Source organism: Echeneis naucrates, chromosome 8 (assembly GCF_900963305.1).
Source record: "Echeneis naucrates chromosome 8, fEcheNa1.1, whole genome shotgun sequence".
Taxonomy (NCBI): domain Eukaryota; kingdom Metazoa; phylum Chordata; class Actinopteri; order Carangiformes; family Echeneidae; genus Echeneis; species Echeneis naucrates.
In genome coordinates this window covers 235,634-253,932 of record NC_042518.1, presented here as the reverse complement: position 1 = coordinate 253,932, position 18,299 = coordinate 235,634, and the positions used below count along the sequence as shown (strand labels likewise).

The 18,299-nt window shown below is 46.3% G+C and overlaps 1 protein-coding gene across 1 annotated transcript; it reads right to left on the bottom strand.

The window, feature by feature from the left end:
- Nucleotides 1–268: 268 nt before the first annotated feature.
- Nucleotides 269–17,699, bottom strand: LOC115048182 (zinc finger protein 850). Its single transcript, XM_029509514.1, has 5 exons — nucleotides 17,470–17,699; nucleotides 9,863–12,655; nucleotides 8,123–9,232; nucleotides 6,130–6,992; nucleotides 269–1,771 (listed from the first exon to the last, which is right to left on the bottom strand). The coding sequence occupies exons 2-5, from the start codon at nucleotides 12,433–12,435 to the stop codon at nucleotides 1,347–1,349; spliced, it is 4,971 nt and encodes a 1,656-aa protein (XP_029365374.1). The 5' UTR covers nucleotides 12,436–12,655; nucleotides 17,470–17,699; the 3' UTR covers nucleotides 269–1,346.
- Nucleotides 17,700–18,299: the final 600 nt, after the last annotated feature.

Genomic DNA, 18,299 nt, shown 5'->3' with positions numbered 1-18,299 from the left:
TTTACAAAATAAGATAAAATCTCATAATTGTTAGAAACTATTTAATGAGAAACATGTTTGAATTATAATTTGGAGATTTCTTCACATTTATAAGATCTACAGTATAAATGAAGGATTCCATTCTCAAGATTAATATCTGACTGATTACTAAAGTTTCATCATTTACGTTTTTTAAGTAATTATGATTTATCTAAAACTAATGAGAATAAAATGTATATTTCTAACAGTTTGAAAAACATTTAGACTTAAAGAAATTAAATCATAATAAAGATTGTTTCCTACATTTTTATAATTTCACCAAAACATATGAAATATTTATCTGTTTATTACGTGATGCTGAATAGAAATGTGGAGGTTTTTCATCCAGGATCCAGGATTTGAGTCCGAATCAGACCAGATCCCTCCAAGGTATCGACCCTACCATGTCCTTAAAGGAACAGGCGCACAGCTTTGACTCCGCCTCCTTACAGGTGGGCTTCCTTTCGTCACACACACTCAGTTCAGTGTGTGCGTGTATGTGTTTTAGGGGGTCGGACACACAAAACCTCTCCAAAGGTTTCACGTAAAAAATGACAATGATGAGACCTGTGGAACATTACCCATAATCCACCTGTACCTGCTGTGTCTGGGCAGTCTGAGAGCAGAAGTCATGAAACACATCATCACTTGTTCACCAGTCCACCTATGACTCAGATTTTAAAGATGTCTGCTCACTGTCAGTGGAAACAGGAAGTGACCAGTGGTGTGTGTGATGTCATCAACAAGGAGAAAGTCTGAGCTTCGGTTTCCAGGAGAACGAAGCCAAAAAGATAAAAACCACAACAAAAAAACAAAAAAAACAAAGACTACTTCAATCAACTAAAAATGAGTCACCGAAAACTTTCAGTCCTTCAGATTTAAAAGATTTGTCATTAATAACTGAGGTCCCTTCGGTTATTGGATAGATAGATAACAACAGTAAGAGTCTCTGATGCTTCCTGCTGAATCATCAGACTATTAAAAAAATTCAAATATAAAAAGAGTAAAAATTGTGACTGATCTTCAGGAGGACAGTTGAAAGTCCAGGTCCAAACCAGGTTTCAGTCTCTTCAGATAAAATGTAAAGAAAACAAAAGGTTGTGAGACTGAAGCTTTTTAGATTCTGCTGTGTGGTTTTGTCAGTTTTGAATTGTTTCCTTTGAACGTTGTGTTGAAATTTTCTGCTCAGTTCAGTTTGTTGTGATAAATTCCTGTCAGAAAAGTTCCTCTGAAGTCCTCAGCTGTGGTTTTGGCTCAGCTTCTCCAGACCTGAACCTTGAATTCAGGTTGGGTTCCATCCTTGTCCAGACTCAGGCCAGCAGTGAGGTCTAGAAGGGTCTGGAGTGGACAGTGACGAAGGTGGAGGACGTCCCTCTTGAAGGGGGCGGAGCCCTCCAGTGCACCTTCATGTGGTGCCTCAGGTTGGACTTGGAAGAGAAGCGCTTGTCGCACTGCTGGCAGGAGAACGGCTTCTCCTTGGTGTGGATCCGACGGTGGCAGATGAGTTGTGTGGAGACCCGGAAGGACTTGCCGCAATCCGGGCACTGGTAGCGTTTAGGCTCAGTGTGGATCCGGCGGTGGTTCTTGAGGGACATCAGGTTGGGGAACTCCTTCTGGCAGGAGTTGCAGAAGAAAGTCCCGGTCTTGTGACTGTTCTTGTGGTTGAGCAGAGAGCTGGCGTGGCGGTAAGACCGACCACATTGGCTGCATATGAAGCTCCTGGAGCTGCTGGGAGAACCCACTGGACTCAGATCTGGAGGACAGAGACAGGACAGGTTTAGTTCAGACCCAGTCTGGTCCAGAGACAACCTGGACCCCAAAGATCAGAGGCCTCAGAGGACGGACTCCTGTGATCCACATTAATGACAAATAGGTCTAGAACCACAGAACCTACTGAGACCTGAATCCTCCAGCCAAGTCCATTCAGACTGGTACAGTCCAGTTTGTTTGGGAGCCAAAAATATCTCAATGTTTACACAGACCAGGAAGATCCATAATCATCATCATCCCTAATAATTAAATCCAGGATGAAAATTGTTTAATTATTATTTCTTTAAACTATGAAAAAGAATAAAGAATAAATGTTACACCACACAAATCAGCCAGAACATCGTGACCACCTGATCCTGGAAGTCTGGACTCCTCTGGACCTCTGAAGCTGAACCAAAGTAACGTCCACAAGAATGAAGGACTCTCAGCAGGACACTGTCCATCACTCTGTCTCCACCAGCTGGTCTTCTTCCCATAATGCATCCTGGAAAAGAATTTCTGGTCCATTGGACCAGACTGCGTTCTTCCATAGCCCCACCCACCAACAGGTATCTATAGTAACCCTGTAAATCACTGTTCATAATGTTTTGGCTGATCGGAGTAAATAAATCTTAGAAAACACAAATAACTTCAGAGGAAAAGGCCTCCATTCTCTAAAATCACACAACTGAACTCATGAAGTGAGTAAACAATCATCAGTGTGATCAAACAGGTCAAAGGTCGAGTTCACTGGTCGACACTGAGCATCAAGCAGAAATGTCTCAGATGTCTCAGGCAGTGCTGAAACTGGCTTCCTGTCCCTTTCACAATAAAACAAAGGTATCAGTGTTAATGAGTGCGTCACATTACAACCAGAACACAAAAAGATCAGATCAGAGCTATTTCTACAAAGTCAGGCCTTTTAGTTTCAGTTTGGAAATGGATGAAGAAATTAGGTTGATTAGGTCCAGCTCCATGAAGAGAAATGAAATAACTCGGTGTGAAGCAGCTCTTCATCCTCAGGATACAAACTGCTCACTTCCTGTCAGAGCATCTGAGAAAGCTGATGGTTCAACAGTTAACGTTCATCATTTTAATTAGACTCAAACCCGATACTACTTATTGTGTTACTTAAAAATGATGGAAAATAAAAATGTTAGAAAGCAGAAATGTGAGGAGGAACAGGTCCAGGAGGCTCAGTTAGTCCTTCAGCTCCAGAGACCTGAAGTAATGCAGGAGAAACCCTGAAGAGCTGCTGAAGGGTCTACAAGGAGACAGACTCCCAGTCTGAATCTCAGGAACTTACCTACCGACCTGAAAACATCTGGATGTTTGAGTCTTCTCCTGATCTGCTCAGTCCAGATGTGTTCAGCCTGGTGAGACTGGACAAAACCCTGTCCTGCTCCTGGTCCTGTGTAGGCGTCCGTTAATGCATTAATGAATGTTAAAGGTGCATTTGTTATATCACAATAAGCTGCTGGACAGTGTGTATTTGGTTGTGTAGTGATTAGTATATCATAAAAATAAAGTTGTTTTGACTTCTACTCAACGATCGACTGTCATCTGATTAATGTTTGAACAGAGCTGAGTGTTAACAGGAATAGTACACTGAAAAGAACAAACTGACATAAGTACTGGTGAGCTGAGCTTCACCTGGTCGCTCTGCAGGCTGGTGTTGATAGTGACGGTGGAACGAACAGGCATCTCTAGTAAAGTGAACTTGAATGAAGGAGTGAAAACACTGAGCTCAACTGTGGGTTTTTTTTTTTCAGCTATTTATTTTCAGTACTCAGCAGTAAGGGTTATAGTTATATGGACAAGTTCTTCTGTTAAGAAATGAATTATCAAAACATAGTTTATAAAAGTGTATCATAAGCATTACATATATATGCATGGAAACAAAACGTTAGAACTCAGAACAAAAAGGGTTATAGTTGTTCCAAACCGTTTTCTTCTTCTCTCTAAAAACTACGTGAAATGCAGGAGGGAAAGTTTCCACTCAGAAAAAAACCAACTCAAACTGTGTGAAGCAGGAAGATGCAAAAATAAAAATAGAGAATATACAGTTATTACTTCTGTGTTCTAGATCACATGGACTCCTACAGCACTTGACGGTCACTGCACGGCTTTGACTTTTTATCTTTTTTCTTTTTTAAAACTAGCACCAGTGCTCCTGACAAACTGTGTTTAACACACACACAGAGGCTTCAAAGAGTCAACAACGCAATTAAATAAAAAGGAAAATAATAATGACACCAATAAATACAAGAGATTACCATAAAAGAAGAACATAAAAAAGGTTTGAGTGATGAGGACCAAATGCTCCACAGAAAGGAGGATCACCGAGCCGTCCCTTATCAACGGAAGTCTGACCTTCGAGAGACGGGGGTGGGGGGGTCAAACTCAGCCAAGAGATAAATATGGAAGAGGGATGATGGGAAAGCTTGACTGAGAAAGACCCTTGCAACATCACTTGATAAAAGTCAAAATAAAAAAACACTTTCCATCATGTGGTTCCAGTTCCGCCAGTCTTCCCCGACAGGAGCCGGAGTCCTTAAACGCTCCACAGAACAAGGGAAGGGATTTTTTATTTTTATTTTTTTTTTTTACATCAACAAAGCTCTAAACTCACATCCTACAGACTAGTGCCGTCCATTACGAGTGTTAATAATGAGAATAATATAAATAAATGTGTTGCCATGGCAACAAGTTGTCTTTTCTCCTGTAGAAAACACACAACACGGTGAACGGAACTCAGTTGGATCAGGACCAACATCCGACCCCTTGGCTTCAGTCTCATCCTACAGACATACAGTTATGGGGAGGAGGGCTGGTCTTAATGTGTGATGTCACACAGATGTCAGCCAATTTTTCGCACATATAGACTCAGACTGAGAGATTGACAACCGAAGATTAGACCTGTCAATCATCATCATCATTATGGTCGTCGTCATCACAGACTGAGAGCACGTTCAGGTTTGACTGCTTTTTGACTTTCATTGAGAACTCAAAACAACTGCCTTCTCTGGCGCTGCCCTATCGGGACACGCCCCCTGAAACTACTGGACTAAGGGTCTGGGTCAGCGTGTCCTCAGAGCGAGTAGAGATGACATCACCTGGTATGAGGAAAGGCGTCACACAGTAGTAAAGTGACACCTTCAGGCCCCCATCCACCACGATAAGATGAGCTCATCCTGAGTGAAACTTGCACCACCTGCCACCGCCTTAATCACCAGGCTGGGCTGCTGTTTAAGAGAACGACACCTCTCTGACCTCAGAGACGCAGACTCCACTGAAGGTCATGACGTCCCCGTCGTCTCTGATGGAACTGCTGCGACATCACAGTACCCGCTAGATCAGACACTTGGTTGTTAAGCTGCTGAATATGTATGTGAGAATGAGGTGTCGCATAAAGCTAATCATAATGTGTATGCACACACGCATTTAAAACAGACCCTCAGATCATGTCACGTCACATCGTTTGCTGTAAAAGCTCCCACAAGTCTTTGCTGTCACCTGTCAAACTGTTTAGGTACAAAGAGGAATGTCGCACCATGGCCAAGCTCCACCCCACCGCCTTGGTCTGAACAAAAACTGTGACAAAGGCCATGACAGGCGATTTCATCACAACTCTGACGTCAATAAAAACAACTGCAACCACAGACCAATCAGCTCCCAGACTTGAAATGGACAGGATGGCTCATCACAGGATCACAAGCATCAGGCCGGCTCACGGCGGCACAGCGCCTCAATCAGTCTGTCATCAGGTCACTACGGACTCATCAGTCTTTACGAGCTGGTCTTTAATTAGCAGTCTGGTTCCAGCTCGTTCTGCCGAGTCTTTGTGGCGGTCCTGAACGTTGGACCATCTCAGCTTTACAGGGCAACATGCAGGTGTAGTGAAGTCCATGCAGTCCAAACTACATCTGGTCTGAGTACAGTCCACGTCTGCCTGTCTGTCTCTGTCAGTCAGTCTGCGGACAGTCGGACAGGTCTACAACCAGAACCTCCAGGGATTTGGAGGAAGCATCGCTTCAAGAAAGACGCTGGGAGTGAGCAACAGAATGTGTGTATGCACACCCTCCATTTTCAGTCCTCTCTGTGTGTGCATTTTGTGTCCGCTCTCCTGCTCTCAGTGTATTGTACCTGGCTGAGGCTGTGCAGCCAGTCCTTCACACACACTACAGCCACACATGGAGGATGAGGAAGAGGAGGGTGAGCAGGACGAAGAGCTACGTTTTGGCACCTCCAGAAAACTTGGCATGTGACAGCTCCCCCCTCCCCCCCCCCCCGTCTTGCCCCCGCCCCCCTCCCCTCCCCACCCCCATCCCTTAGCTTATATGAAGGGGCCGCCGGGCATACCCAGGAAGTTGGGCGCACCCATGGCCATGGGAGGAGGCGCCGTTGAGCCGCTCCAGTGCACCTTCATGTGGTGCCTCAGGTTGGACTTGGAAGAGAAGCGCTTGTCGCACTGCTGGCAGGAGAACGGCTTCTCCTTGGTGTGGATCCGACGGTGGCAGATGAGTTGTGTGGAGACCCGGAAGGACTTGCCGCAATCCGGGCACTGGTAGCGTTTAGGCTCAGTGTGGATCCGGCGGTGGTTCTTGAGGGACATCAGGTTGGGGAACTCCTTCTGGCAGGAGTTGCAGAAGAAAGTCCCGGTCTTGTGACTGTTCTTGTGGTTGAGCAGAGAGCTGGCGTGGCGGTAAGACCGACCACATTGGTCGCAGACATGGGATTTGATGACCTCACTGCTGCCCCCACGGCTGCGGACTTTGGCCATACTGCCGGGGTTGAGTCCTTGCTCTTGCATCAAAGTGAGGTCCAGGCCTGACCCCCAGCCCAGGTCCTGGGAGCTCCCTGGTCGGGGCTGCTGGGGTCTGGGCTGGCGGGGCTGCGGTGCCTGGCCGTGTGTGATCTCCATGTGGAGTCTGAAGCTGGCCTGCGTAGGAAAGGCTCGCTGGCAGGACCGGCAGGTCAGCTCGCGCTGCTTCTGGTGGACTCGTCGATGGTTGTAGAGCTGGGAGGAAACACGGAAGGCCTTGCCACAGTCGTGGCAACGGTGGCGCCGTGTCTCAGAGTGGATACGGCGGTGGTTCTTCAGGGCGAGCAGGTTGGAGTAAGTCTTGAGGCACACGGCGCAGTGGTAGATGCCGACAGTGTGGGTGTTTTTATGGTTGAGGAGGGAGCTGGCATGGCGGTAGGAGCGGCCACACTGATCACATCTGTGCAGAGACAAATAAGGAAAAACAAGGGAGGTGGGAGGAACAGAACAGGAGATTAGTAGCAGAACATAGTGTTTGTGTTTTCAGTGATCTAGCCAAGTTAATCTTGTTACTGGTTACCACTTTTCTTCAGAATTACTGAAATATTTGAATTAGTCATCAACTAAGATGTTGCACATACAGGTATATGATCTGAAATCCGGCTTAAAGCTTTCAAAGAAGACTACTACAAAGTGGTGTACCATTTAAGTTATAGAGAGGTCATGGGGGAGAGGATTGCTGAGTGAGTGAGGAAGGGAGGGGCATGGGGGAAATTTAACAAACTGGGGTTTTTCGGAGTAAACTGGGAGGTATCTGCCGCTCCCTGCACTGCACAAATGGATACGAGCTTCAAACAGCTTCTTTCACTTCGAAGACCTTCTGTCTCAGCCATCTTTGGGTGATTCTGAAATCCTGACTGTAGAGATCAAAAATGCCCATCAAACCTCGACCGTGTCAGACAACAGTTACTTGCAGCTTATGTGCTGGAGTCAAGAATCGCTTAACTGATGCAAATAACTTCTAGACATGTGCAGTGCAGCTAGCTCCAAATACTTCCTAATCTTCCCTGTGATTTCAGTTTGCCAAGACATCAAATTCAAGAGCCCCATAACATCACTGCAGGTTCTAATCTGATAACTGGCCAGTATCATGATACGGCCTGAACAAAACAAACAAGTAAATCAAGGACTACAATTAAAATCATAACAACAACAAGGAACACACAACATCAAGACTTTAAATTTTACTAATGTGCGACACAAAATATTCTGGTTATCAAATCTGTGACAAAGTGTGCTGAGAAAAAGCATGAAAACAGTACATCTACACATGAAATGATTGATTGTAGGAGGTCTAAGAACTAAAGTGTGTGATATATGCTAACTGAAAGCAAACGGGGTTGACTTATCTGGTCTCTCCACTAATTCAATTTGTCCAAACTTCAGAAAAATCCGAATTCCGGCACGCGTATGGTCCCAAGGAAGCCGGATTGGAGATCATATACCTGTAATAGACATGTAGAGACCTAAATTCATCTTCACTACTTTTTTTCAACTTCGAAGAATCACAAACAACTGACGAGAACTCACGTGTACCGACACTCTTCGCCCTCTCCCGTGGGTGCAGTGGCCTTCCTCCTGACTTCCATGCCTACCTGGTTGTCCCCGCAGCGGTGCCTGGCCAGACCGGATCTCCCCTGGAAACTCTTCCCACAGGTGGGGCAGCCAAAGGGGGTAGCACCCTCTTCGTGGACCTTTTGGTGGTTGCGAAGAAACCTGGCCAGCCGGAAGGCTTTCCCACATGTGTGGCAGATGTGCTTCTTCCGCTGCGTGTGGATGCGCATGTGGTTACGTAGCGCCATGTAGTTGGTGTAAGGTTTGTCACAGAAGTTGCACCGGAAGTTTCCTGTTTTATGAGTGTGCTTGTGGTTCAGCAAGGAACTTGCATGTTTGTAGGCACAGCTGCACAGGTCACAGGCATAAGGTCTCTCATCAGAGTCCAGGTCCACAGAGTTTCTCTCCATGCTGATATTGGTGGAGCTGTTGGTGGAGGATGATGAAGGCAGGTGCTGCGCTGGGCAGTCATGTGCTGCAAGCTCATCAGCTGTGGCAAAGCCTTCACAGCAACCGTCGCACTCAAAATCCATCTGGGCCCCAGGGCCCTGAGGGCCTTTGCACAGGCCAGCACTAGTGTGGGTTGCTAGCTGCCTCTGAGTGCGAAAGCCTTTCCCACACTCCTGGCAGTTGTGCTTTTTCTGGGCAAAGTGGAGACGGAGGTGATTTTTCATTGCCAGCCTGTTGGGGTATGTGGAGTTGCAAACATTGCAGTGGTACTCCCCAATTTTGTGAAGGTTCTTGTGATTGGCTAGGCTGCCTGCATGTCGGTAAGTCTTTCCACATTCTTCACAGGCAAAAGGCCGCCGCCCACTTTCAGCGGGGTCAAACTTCTGAGGCCTGGAAGTTCCAGCAGAGGAGTAGGGCTTTTTGAACCCTTGGTGGCTGTACTTGACACCCATTACCTGGCCCTTTGAAGACTCTCCTCTCATAGTCTGCATTTGAGATGGGCCCGGCTGCTGGAAACGGGACCCATTGGGGCCCGTTCGAACAAGACCTTTGGCCCGATGTTCCTCATGGAGACGAAGGTGGTTAATCAGCTGCTTTTGGATCTTGAAGGCCTTTCCACATTCTTCACACTTGTGCCTGCAGTAGGAACAGATAGAAATTAAACACAGCAGAGTGTCTGTAAATACATTAAACCAACACCCTTTAACTTATATCAATGCATCATGGCCCATAATTCAAAGTCCTACTTAGGCTGGCAGATGAGGCCACCTTTTTTATGCTCACTTCAAGTCCAAATATTTGGTAACAAACTGACTCACCTCCATCAATAAAGACTATCTACCCTGAGAACAAAGGTTTATTAAGAATTGGCTGCATCACCTGGGATAAAAATGTAGATGCAATTCCCTCAATACAGAAAATGGAAACATAGAGACCCTTAAATTGCCTCCGTAAGCAAAAAATGTACGAACTAAGCTAAATGGAGGTGATCCTGTGCCTGTGCTTTTTATCTGTGTCCAAAGGAGAAAATGAACAATGTTCAAATCCAAATTTTTGGTCAGCATTTGGCTGGTTGGTCAAGTCTATTTGAGCACAAATCAGAGCTAAGCCTTTCAGTAGATGGTTCATTGGCATTTCCATTTGTAAAACAAGAGCAACCTGACTGAAGAGTTTTCTGCTCTGATGTTAATCTCCAGCAATGATCCAACTGTCATGTTAAATATGTGTAAGTAATATTAAAGGAAATGCACAGATTAAGGCACCTACCTCTTCAGGTCAAAGTGAGTCCTTTGGTGATTCTTGAGAGCCAGCAGATTGTAGTAGCGTTTCTGGCACACCAAGCAGCGAAAAACACCAGTTTTATGAGACTTCTTGTGGTTGAGGAGTGAGCAGGGGTGTCTGTATCCTCTCCCACATTGGTCGCACTTGTGGGGTTTGTCGCTTTGGTCAACCATAGGTCTTCGTCCATCGCCACCAACATCGCGGCTACTCCCTGCAACTCCACCTCCGACGCCATCTCCTCCAGACATCCCTTTGGCTCCATTCAGGCCTTGCTTGCTCAATGTGCTGCCTCGATTCTTACCAGGGCACAGGTGGGTGATGAGGTGGTGACGGTCAGCAAAAAACATGCCACAATCAACACAAATGTGATTGCGTCCGTCCATCTTGTCATTGCCATTAGTAGAGCTGCCACCAATACCTTGTTGCTGACCATCTGGCCTTTGGGGGCCATGCACTAACTGGTGATTCAAGAGGTCCTGCTTCCTGGAGAAGCTCTGTCCACAAGTGGAGCAGATCATTCTCCAATCCTGCTCCAGGTTTGAAGGTCCTGGTCCAGTGGGGTTATTGGCATGGCTACGCAGGTGGCTCCTGAGAGCCCTGAGGCTGGCGTAGTGATTGCCACAAACTGAGCACTGATACACCTCTCCATCATCATCTTCATCTTTGTCATTGCTGCCCATTCTCTTGCCTCCACTCTGGGAGTACTGTCGGCTGCTGCTTTCCTTCAAGCTGCTGGAGCTTCCCGCAGGCAGTGAAGTTCCGCTGGAGCTGTGGTAGTTCATGCTCCCCATAAAACCATTGGACATGTTGCCCTGCTGCTGTTGTGGCTGCTGTTGGCCATGGCGGGGACACATGTGTGACTTAATGCCAGAAACATCTCCATACATCTCACCGCAGTCAGCACACACATGTCTGTCAGCTTGACGGTGAGCAGAACTGCTCTGGGAAAGTGAGCTGCCATCAAAGCGATCATGGAATTCAAGAGAGTCCAACCCACTGCTGTGGCCACCATCTGGTACAAAGTGGGCAGCATCACCAAGATTTCCTGGGAGTGAGATAGGAGTGGTGGCACCGCTGCCTTCCTGGACATAGCTCTGCTGCGAGTCCAGAGTTAGTGGCTCTGGAGACAGCCAGTCATTGCTGTCATTATTAATAGGCTGGTTGGAGGGACGTCCTTTGTGGCTTCGTAGGTGGCTGTGTAGTGCTGCCAGGTGAGGGTACTGCTTACAGCAGATGGTGCATTGGTAATGTCCTGTCTGATGGCAACGTTTGTGGTTGACCAGGCTTCCTGCATGGCGGTAGCTTTTTCCACACTCCCCACACTTGAATCTGCGCTCTCCATCATCTGGAGAATTGGCCTGAGGAACACGGCCTCCTGTGGGAGAGGACACTGAGCCCTGCGATCCAGAACTTAGGGTGTCTGAATTTAGGATGGAACTTTCCTGGCCGTGAGAAGCAGGATGGGGATCATGGGTTAGATAGTGAACTTTAAGGGTCTCCAGATCTGGGTGTCCTGCGCCACAGTATGCACATGTGTAGATGGGATTGTTGACCGGAGGGCCCATTATGGGGTCGTAGGGACCTCTTTTCTCACTTGGTAGGGGTGGCAGCGGCAGAGGGTCCCCCAGGGCTGGGGTGTATGCCGGGGATCGAACCGCACTCAGGTTGTGAGGCATGATGCCTGGGAAACTGCGTGGCAAGCCGAGGGACGGTGAGGCCGTGTTGTGCAGTAGGATATGCTCCTGGAAGTCCGCCTTGTTTGGCAGCGCAATCTGACACAGGTGGCAGAAACAGGAAGCTGTGTCGTCACTCTGGGATGACTGAGCACCACCGCTGCGCTCCGAATCATGGAGGCTGCTGCTGCTGCTGCTGCTAACCATGGAGGCTCCGGGCGTTTTGAACTTCGAGTGAGTTCTCTCGTGGCTGTTTAGGGCAGCCAGATTGCTAAATTGTTTGAAACACACAGAGCACTTAAAAGTTCCTTGTTGGTGACACTTTTTGTGGTTCACCAAACTACCGTGATGCCGGTATGTTCTGTCGCACTGATCACACTTGAATGGTCTGTCCCAAGCGTCGTCAGATTCAGGGGAGCCTTTTTTTCCGTGGTCGTCTGTCTCGTGGCTTTGGAGGACACTATGTCCCATACCACTATTATTTAAATGGGAGCGCCCGAACCCGTCAGTGAGGTCCTGGGCGAGACCGTAGTCTCTCTCGTCGTGGCTGGCTTCTTCAGGTACTTCTTCGCTCTCCTCCTCTGTGTGGGCACTACTAGGGGATAATGTATGAATACGTAAGTGGTTCTTCAAAGCTACAGCGTTTGGAAGAGTCCGGGTACAAACAGGACACTGGAAAGAGCCCACTTCGTGAGACTTTTTATGATTGGCTAGGCTAGCTGCGTGCTTGTAAATTCGGCCACACTGTTCACACTCAAATCGTCCGGTTTCTTCTTGCTGATAATGTGCTTTCATATGCTCTAGAAGACTTGGAGTACTCGGGCAAACCATATCACACTCTTTACAGGGGAAACCCTTGGCACGACTCATATCATGCATTGCCATAGTACTCTAACGCGAATCGGAGGGAGAAAATCACGGTTCACAACACAGCAATGAACAGTGATATTAGGGAGCCAGGGGGAGGAAACAGCAGGGCTTAGCTCTTCAGCTGAGGGCGGCCATTTTCTTCCTGAGAGCTGTCAGCACCGGTCCAGCCAATTGGGGCCCACCTTGGGAGGTGGCGGGCCTGTGGGGGGGGTCCACACCAGCCAATGAGGTATCACTGTGGCGACAAGAAGAAGGAAGAAGAGGGTTACTTTGAGGGCAAAGGGGACATTCCCTTTAACAAATACAGAAAATACATTTGAATCCAAAACAAACTGCTGCTTGTACAGCCAGACAGATTTGATCCAGACAAACCAGGAGTGTGAAAAATAACAGCCATTTTGATATTTGACTTGTCTTTATTAAATCACAGAACAACTGAAAGATGGACATTTGAGCTCAATCCGCTGAGGAAATTAACTAATGAATGAAATCATTATATAAACAAATAACAAATTAATGGATAACAGGGAAAAATAAAACCCAACTCCCACCCTCCCACCCATCAATCTTTATTTTTTATATATATAGATATAGATTATATTTATATATATCTACATATAGATATATATATATCATTTATACATCATTTTTTCGTTTTCTCCATATATATGACCTATAACTTGAATAGATTTTAATTTCAATGTGTAAATATAAAAAAAAAATTAATCAATATTTTGGTCCATTTAAAAAAAAGTTTCTTTTCTTTTGTTTAGTCACATTATTTTTACCATAAAAAAATAAAGTTTTACCTGAACTGCAGCTGCTTTAGTTAATCTTTTCTTACATTTCAGAATGTAATCATTAATAATTAAACCAATCGGTACACGTCCCCTTTGAATCTGCACTGAAAGAAATGGCCCGTCGCAACAGCACCTGTCACACTTGACAGTTCTGCAGCCAATTGGAAAGAGGCTTGAAACTGTGATGTCACCATCTGATTGGAAATGTACCTGAAAATTATTATAAACACTAATTATTTTAATAACATAATTTAACCACATTTATATTAAACCTAGAACATGTCACTCAATGTGGATTTCTCTGACATAAAAAAAACAAAAAAAAAACCTATTACAAGATGTTAGTCTGGTTTTTGTAATCATCCCAAAAAAATTCATAAAATCACCTACTGAGTAATTCATTCAATAATTCACAGCTGATATAATCAAATAAATGAAAATATAAATCATTAAGGCCAGAAAATGAAAGATCCACCTATTAAAGTCAGAGTGCGTTCTTCAGTTGGAGACCATTCACTCATTTATTTATGAACAAAACAAGCACCTATATTTTATTTGAGCTGTTTGCTTTTATTTTGTGAGAAAGCTTAAGTGTTCAGTCAGTTCAGTTCATATTTTACACCTTTAAATATTTATTTGTGATTTAATACTCTTTATCTTGTTTTTTTTGGGAGGTGTGAATGTGTAAAAATTAATGTCAATTTCTGTCTGACCAAAATCAGGTATGTCATCATGTTACTGTTGATGACTGTGCCATTTATTCACTGTCAGGAGGCAGCGCTGCAGCCACCAACAAACAAGAAATTTATCAACCAACAGCTCAACTATCCTTTGATTCATTATTAATTAATTATTGATTAGAGGGTCGAACCACAAATCTCATTTACTATGATTCAGGATCAATTAAAAAAACAAACAAAAAAAAACAAAAACAAAACTTTCATGTAAAATGTCAGCCAGTTATGTGTTATTATGATTTATGATGAATTTTTTTTTGTTTTTTTCCTATTTTTCAGGATGTGAGCTTCACAGAGTGCAAGGTTTGCAAAACGAGGAGCCCATGTTTAATTGCACAATTTTATTTTTGTTACTTAAGCAATATGTGATATTGCTTTTATGCAGCAATTCCATCTAAGCATGGCTAGATGTTTGAAACGCCATAAATGTAAAAAAGACATTTTAACATCTCCATTTGTCATTCTGTCAGACTGGAGCAGATCATGAGGACCTTTTGAACACCTACTGATTGAAGCAGAAATCATTATGAATCAAATCGCTTTGAATTGAATCGTAGCCCCAGAAATCAAATTGAATCATGAGACAGTAAAAGATTCCCACCTCCACAAAAAAAAAAAACAAAACAAAAACATAATTTCGCTCACACACACACAGACAAAGAGTCAGTAATCAGATCAATACTTCCTTAAGAACCAGAGTGATTAAAGTGAGTCGATGCCTGTGACAGTTTTAACAGGCTAATCAGTGACAGATTACACATCAAGCCGCCATGTTAATCTGCTCTGAAATGCACACATTTACACACATGGACAAACCCACACACACATCATCACACTCAGACTTTTCCATGACGGGAATGACAGCAGCAATAAGACCAGACTTCCTGTTTCATCCTGGTTCTGCAGCACTGGTCTTGTCTACTGATTCAGGATAATCTGATCTGTCTCTTCAATAATAGGACTAAAACATCTGATCAGTAATCAATACAGTTGATAGTCTTTCTCCACTTGTCAACGCATCATTTGCTGCAGCTCTTCAAGAGCCAAACTCAGTGGCTCTTGAAGTGTTGAACTGTTGCAGAGCCAAAATCAGTTTGAGACACATTCACACAGCAGTAGACTATCTGGACCACATGAGTCCGGACTCAGTCTCGACTCTCCTGTCTGAGTTTCAGGCCTCACACTGACACACTGAGGGAGGGAGGGAGGGGCCTGCCGACCAGAACCAGAGCTTCTGAATGATTAAAGGGGGTGTTCATATGTTTCTACAGGAACCAGTTTTAATTGACCTGATTATTGATTTCTGATGAAACTAATGCAAAAATTCTTTCCTGTTCAGCCCATTTTTCACTTTAAACACCAATAAACAATTAAACCAGGAAGAAAGCACCTTAACAGATCATAATCAAAGACTTTCAAATAATAGTTGTGAACAAATCCTGAATGAAGAGACGCCACAAACCAGTCAGTCCCACTGACAATCAATCAGCTGATGTAACACCTTACTCAGTCGAACACTTTTTCCCACAGAGAACATTTTTAAAAATCACATCTTTATATCTTGTTTGGTCCAAAACACTAATATACTCACTTAACGTACAATAAACATAGAAAAATGCTTTAGCAAGTAACAGAGTCTATGTGTTGCATTAACGAAACAACTAAAGTTATTACCAACCATCCGAAGAGGTGCCAACTGATTTCAGTTGATCAACAGATTGATGGATCGCATAGCAATAGCAATATTTGCTCTGGAGATGCATCTTTTCATTTTAATCCTAGTTCCATGAAAAGTGTCATCTTATTTTCAATATCAATCGATGCATTATTTATATTTACTTGTGATGGATAAGTCTGTGAGTCCCGGTGACTCTTGCCTTTTAGTGGAGCTTTGCACCTCAGATCACTTGATATAACAGCTGATCTAATTTCTCTTGTTGTGTTCATGTTCTCTATAATCGTGGAGAGAAGCTCAGAAACCAAGAACTAAAAAACACACACTGAATGTTTCCTTATTTTCTAAATGTGTGATATGTGGGACGCCTGAACCTGGTCAGAAAAGTCTGGGTTCATTCCTCAGAGTCTCAGAACTCTGAAGTGACAGTTTGCGTTTGATGAAGTGACTCAACTCAAGATGCCACCAGCAAAGACAGAGGGGGAGAATGAGTTGAACATATTTAGAGCATCAGAGACTTTGGAGCTGATTTTTCATCATTAATGAGCAGAACTCCTGATCAGATAAAGATAGAAATGACCAAAACAGAGAGGAACTTTTCTTTGGAAAAGAAGGAAACATTCAGAGTGTGTTTTTAGTTAGTTCTTATTTTCTGAGTCTGAACTCCTCAGACAGAATCAGGTGAGTCTGAAGATGAGCAGACTTTTTAAAAAGGGTTAAACATTTCTTCCTGTTGTCAAGTTGCTCTCTTTCTCTTGGTGAATAGTAAGGACATTTCTAAAAAGAAAATTCCTGTTGTGAACTGGTGCCACATAAATAAAGGCAGTCTGTTTGCTGACACAGTGACAGTGAACTGACCTCTAGCTGTTTCTCTGATAAACGAAGCCTCGGGTTCTCAGGTAGACCTGATCCAGGTCTCTGCTCTTCAGCCAATCACAGCTTCAGCCCGGCAGAGTAAACAAACCGTGTCCCCTCCAACACAAGCGTCGCCGGCCCCGGTCCCTAATACAACGGAGCCCTGCCCCCGGCCCCGGCCGTGGAGGCTCCCTGACCTTGGCCCGTCTCCTCCCGCTCAGTTCGGCCCCAGCATGAATTTCTCGGGACAAAGCGGCTGCTCCTCCGCCGACACTCGGTCGACATTTGCTTCGGCTGATCCCCGTCTAAACGGGGGAGAATCGCCCGACCTCAGCCGGCCCGGAGGAGAGGGGTGTTCTGGGAGTTATCCGAGGAGAACGGGGTCGGTTTGTCCGTGTTCAGCCGACATGACGCTCTCAGAGAGCGGGACAACACCTTCGGCCATCAGCCGTCTCCCCCAGACCCCGTATCTTCGAAAATGGCTTTCGAGCAGCGAGCCATTTTCCCCTCATGCTAACGGACTAGCTTCACTCCGTTTACCCACAAACAGCACCCGGTATCCCCCCTCCCGCTACAACCGGGACCCGCCACGGTGCAGAATCCCGGCGGGAGAACCCGGAGCACCGCAACCTTTTCTGAGAAAAATGCATTTATGGTTGTGAAGCTGAAAACGGACAGAAACACGGCCGACCTAGCGGCAGCGTTAGCGCATGGCTAGCTCTCGGCCCCCTGCGAGCAGAGAAAATGAGAAAAAGCACGTTCAGAACAACAAAATGAGCAGCACAACACAAAAACAACACAAACACAGAGCTGTTCGGGTGGCAGAGAGCATTATTCGGTTTTATCCGGAACAAATGCCCGCTGCAGCAGTTAGCCTAGCATCCCGAGGTTAGCCCGCAGCTACACAAAGATCTCGGCAGACACAGCGCGGCCCCGCGCTCCGAAAACACCGTTTTTCTGCCGTTTAACGCGCCACACTTACCCCCCAACTGGCCTCCGGGCCCGCGGTGTGCTCGATGCAACGGCGAGGAGATGCAAATGCGCCAGTTTTACGGGTTAGACATGGTTCTCTTTCCTCCTCCGATCCACCACCGACTTGTGGTTCTCGGGTCTTCCCCGCCGCCGCTCCGACAGACTTCCTGCCGCTGCCGCTGCTAACCGAGCGGTGGAGCGCACCGCGTGCGGCGACGCGTCATCATGCGCAGAATGAATAAAATGCAGAACCGCCGCTCCTCCCCGGGTCACCTTCCGCTCCTCACCGGGTCACCACCCCCTCCTCCCCGGGTCACCACCGCTCCTCACCGGGTCACCGCCACTCCTCAACGGGTCACCTTCTGCTTCTCAACGGGTCACCGCCCCCTCCTCCCCGGGTCACCTTCCGCTCCTCACCGGGTCACCACCCCCTCCTCCCCGGGTCACCACCGCTCCTCACCGGGTCACCACCCCCTCCTCCCCAGGTCACCGCCACTCCTCAACGGGTCACCTTCCACTCCTCACCGGGTCACCACCCCTTCCTCCCCTGGTCACCTTCTACTCCTCACCGGGTCACCACCGCTCCTCACTGGGTCACCACCCCCTCCTCCCCAGGTCACCACCGCTCCTCAACGGGTCACTGCGGCTCCTCAACGGGTCACCGCCGCTCCTCAACGGGTCACCTTCTGCTTCTCAACGGATCACCGCCCCCTCCTCCCCGGGTCACTTTCCGCTCCTCACCGGGTCACCACCCCCTCCTCCCCGGGTCACCGCCGCTCCTCAACGGGTCACCGCGGCTCCTCAATGGGTCACCACCGCTCCTCAACGGGTCACCTTCTG

What these genes read in the sequence shown, in the direction of transcription:
- LOC115048182 (XM_029509514.1), bottom strand. Translation starts at nt 12,435, where the DNA reads ATGGCAATGCATGATATGAGTCGTGCCAAGGGTTTCCCCTGTAAAGAG. An exon ending in GGCGAAGAGTGTCGGTACAC is followed by an intron (nt 6,993 to 8,122) that starts GTGAGTTCTCGT and finishes GTCTCTGCACAG; the next exon opens with ATGTGATCAGTGTGGCCGCT. An exon ending in GGGTGCGCCCAACTTCCTGG is followed by an intron (nt 1,772 to 6,129) that starts GTATGCCCGGCG and finishes TCTGTCCTCCAG; the next exon opens with ATCTGAGTCCAGTGGGTTCT.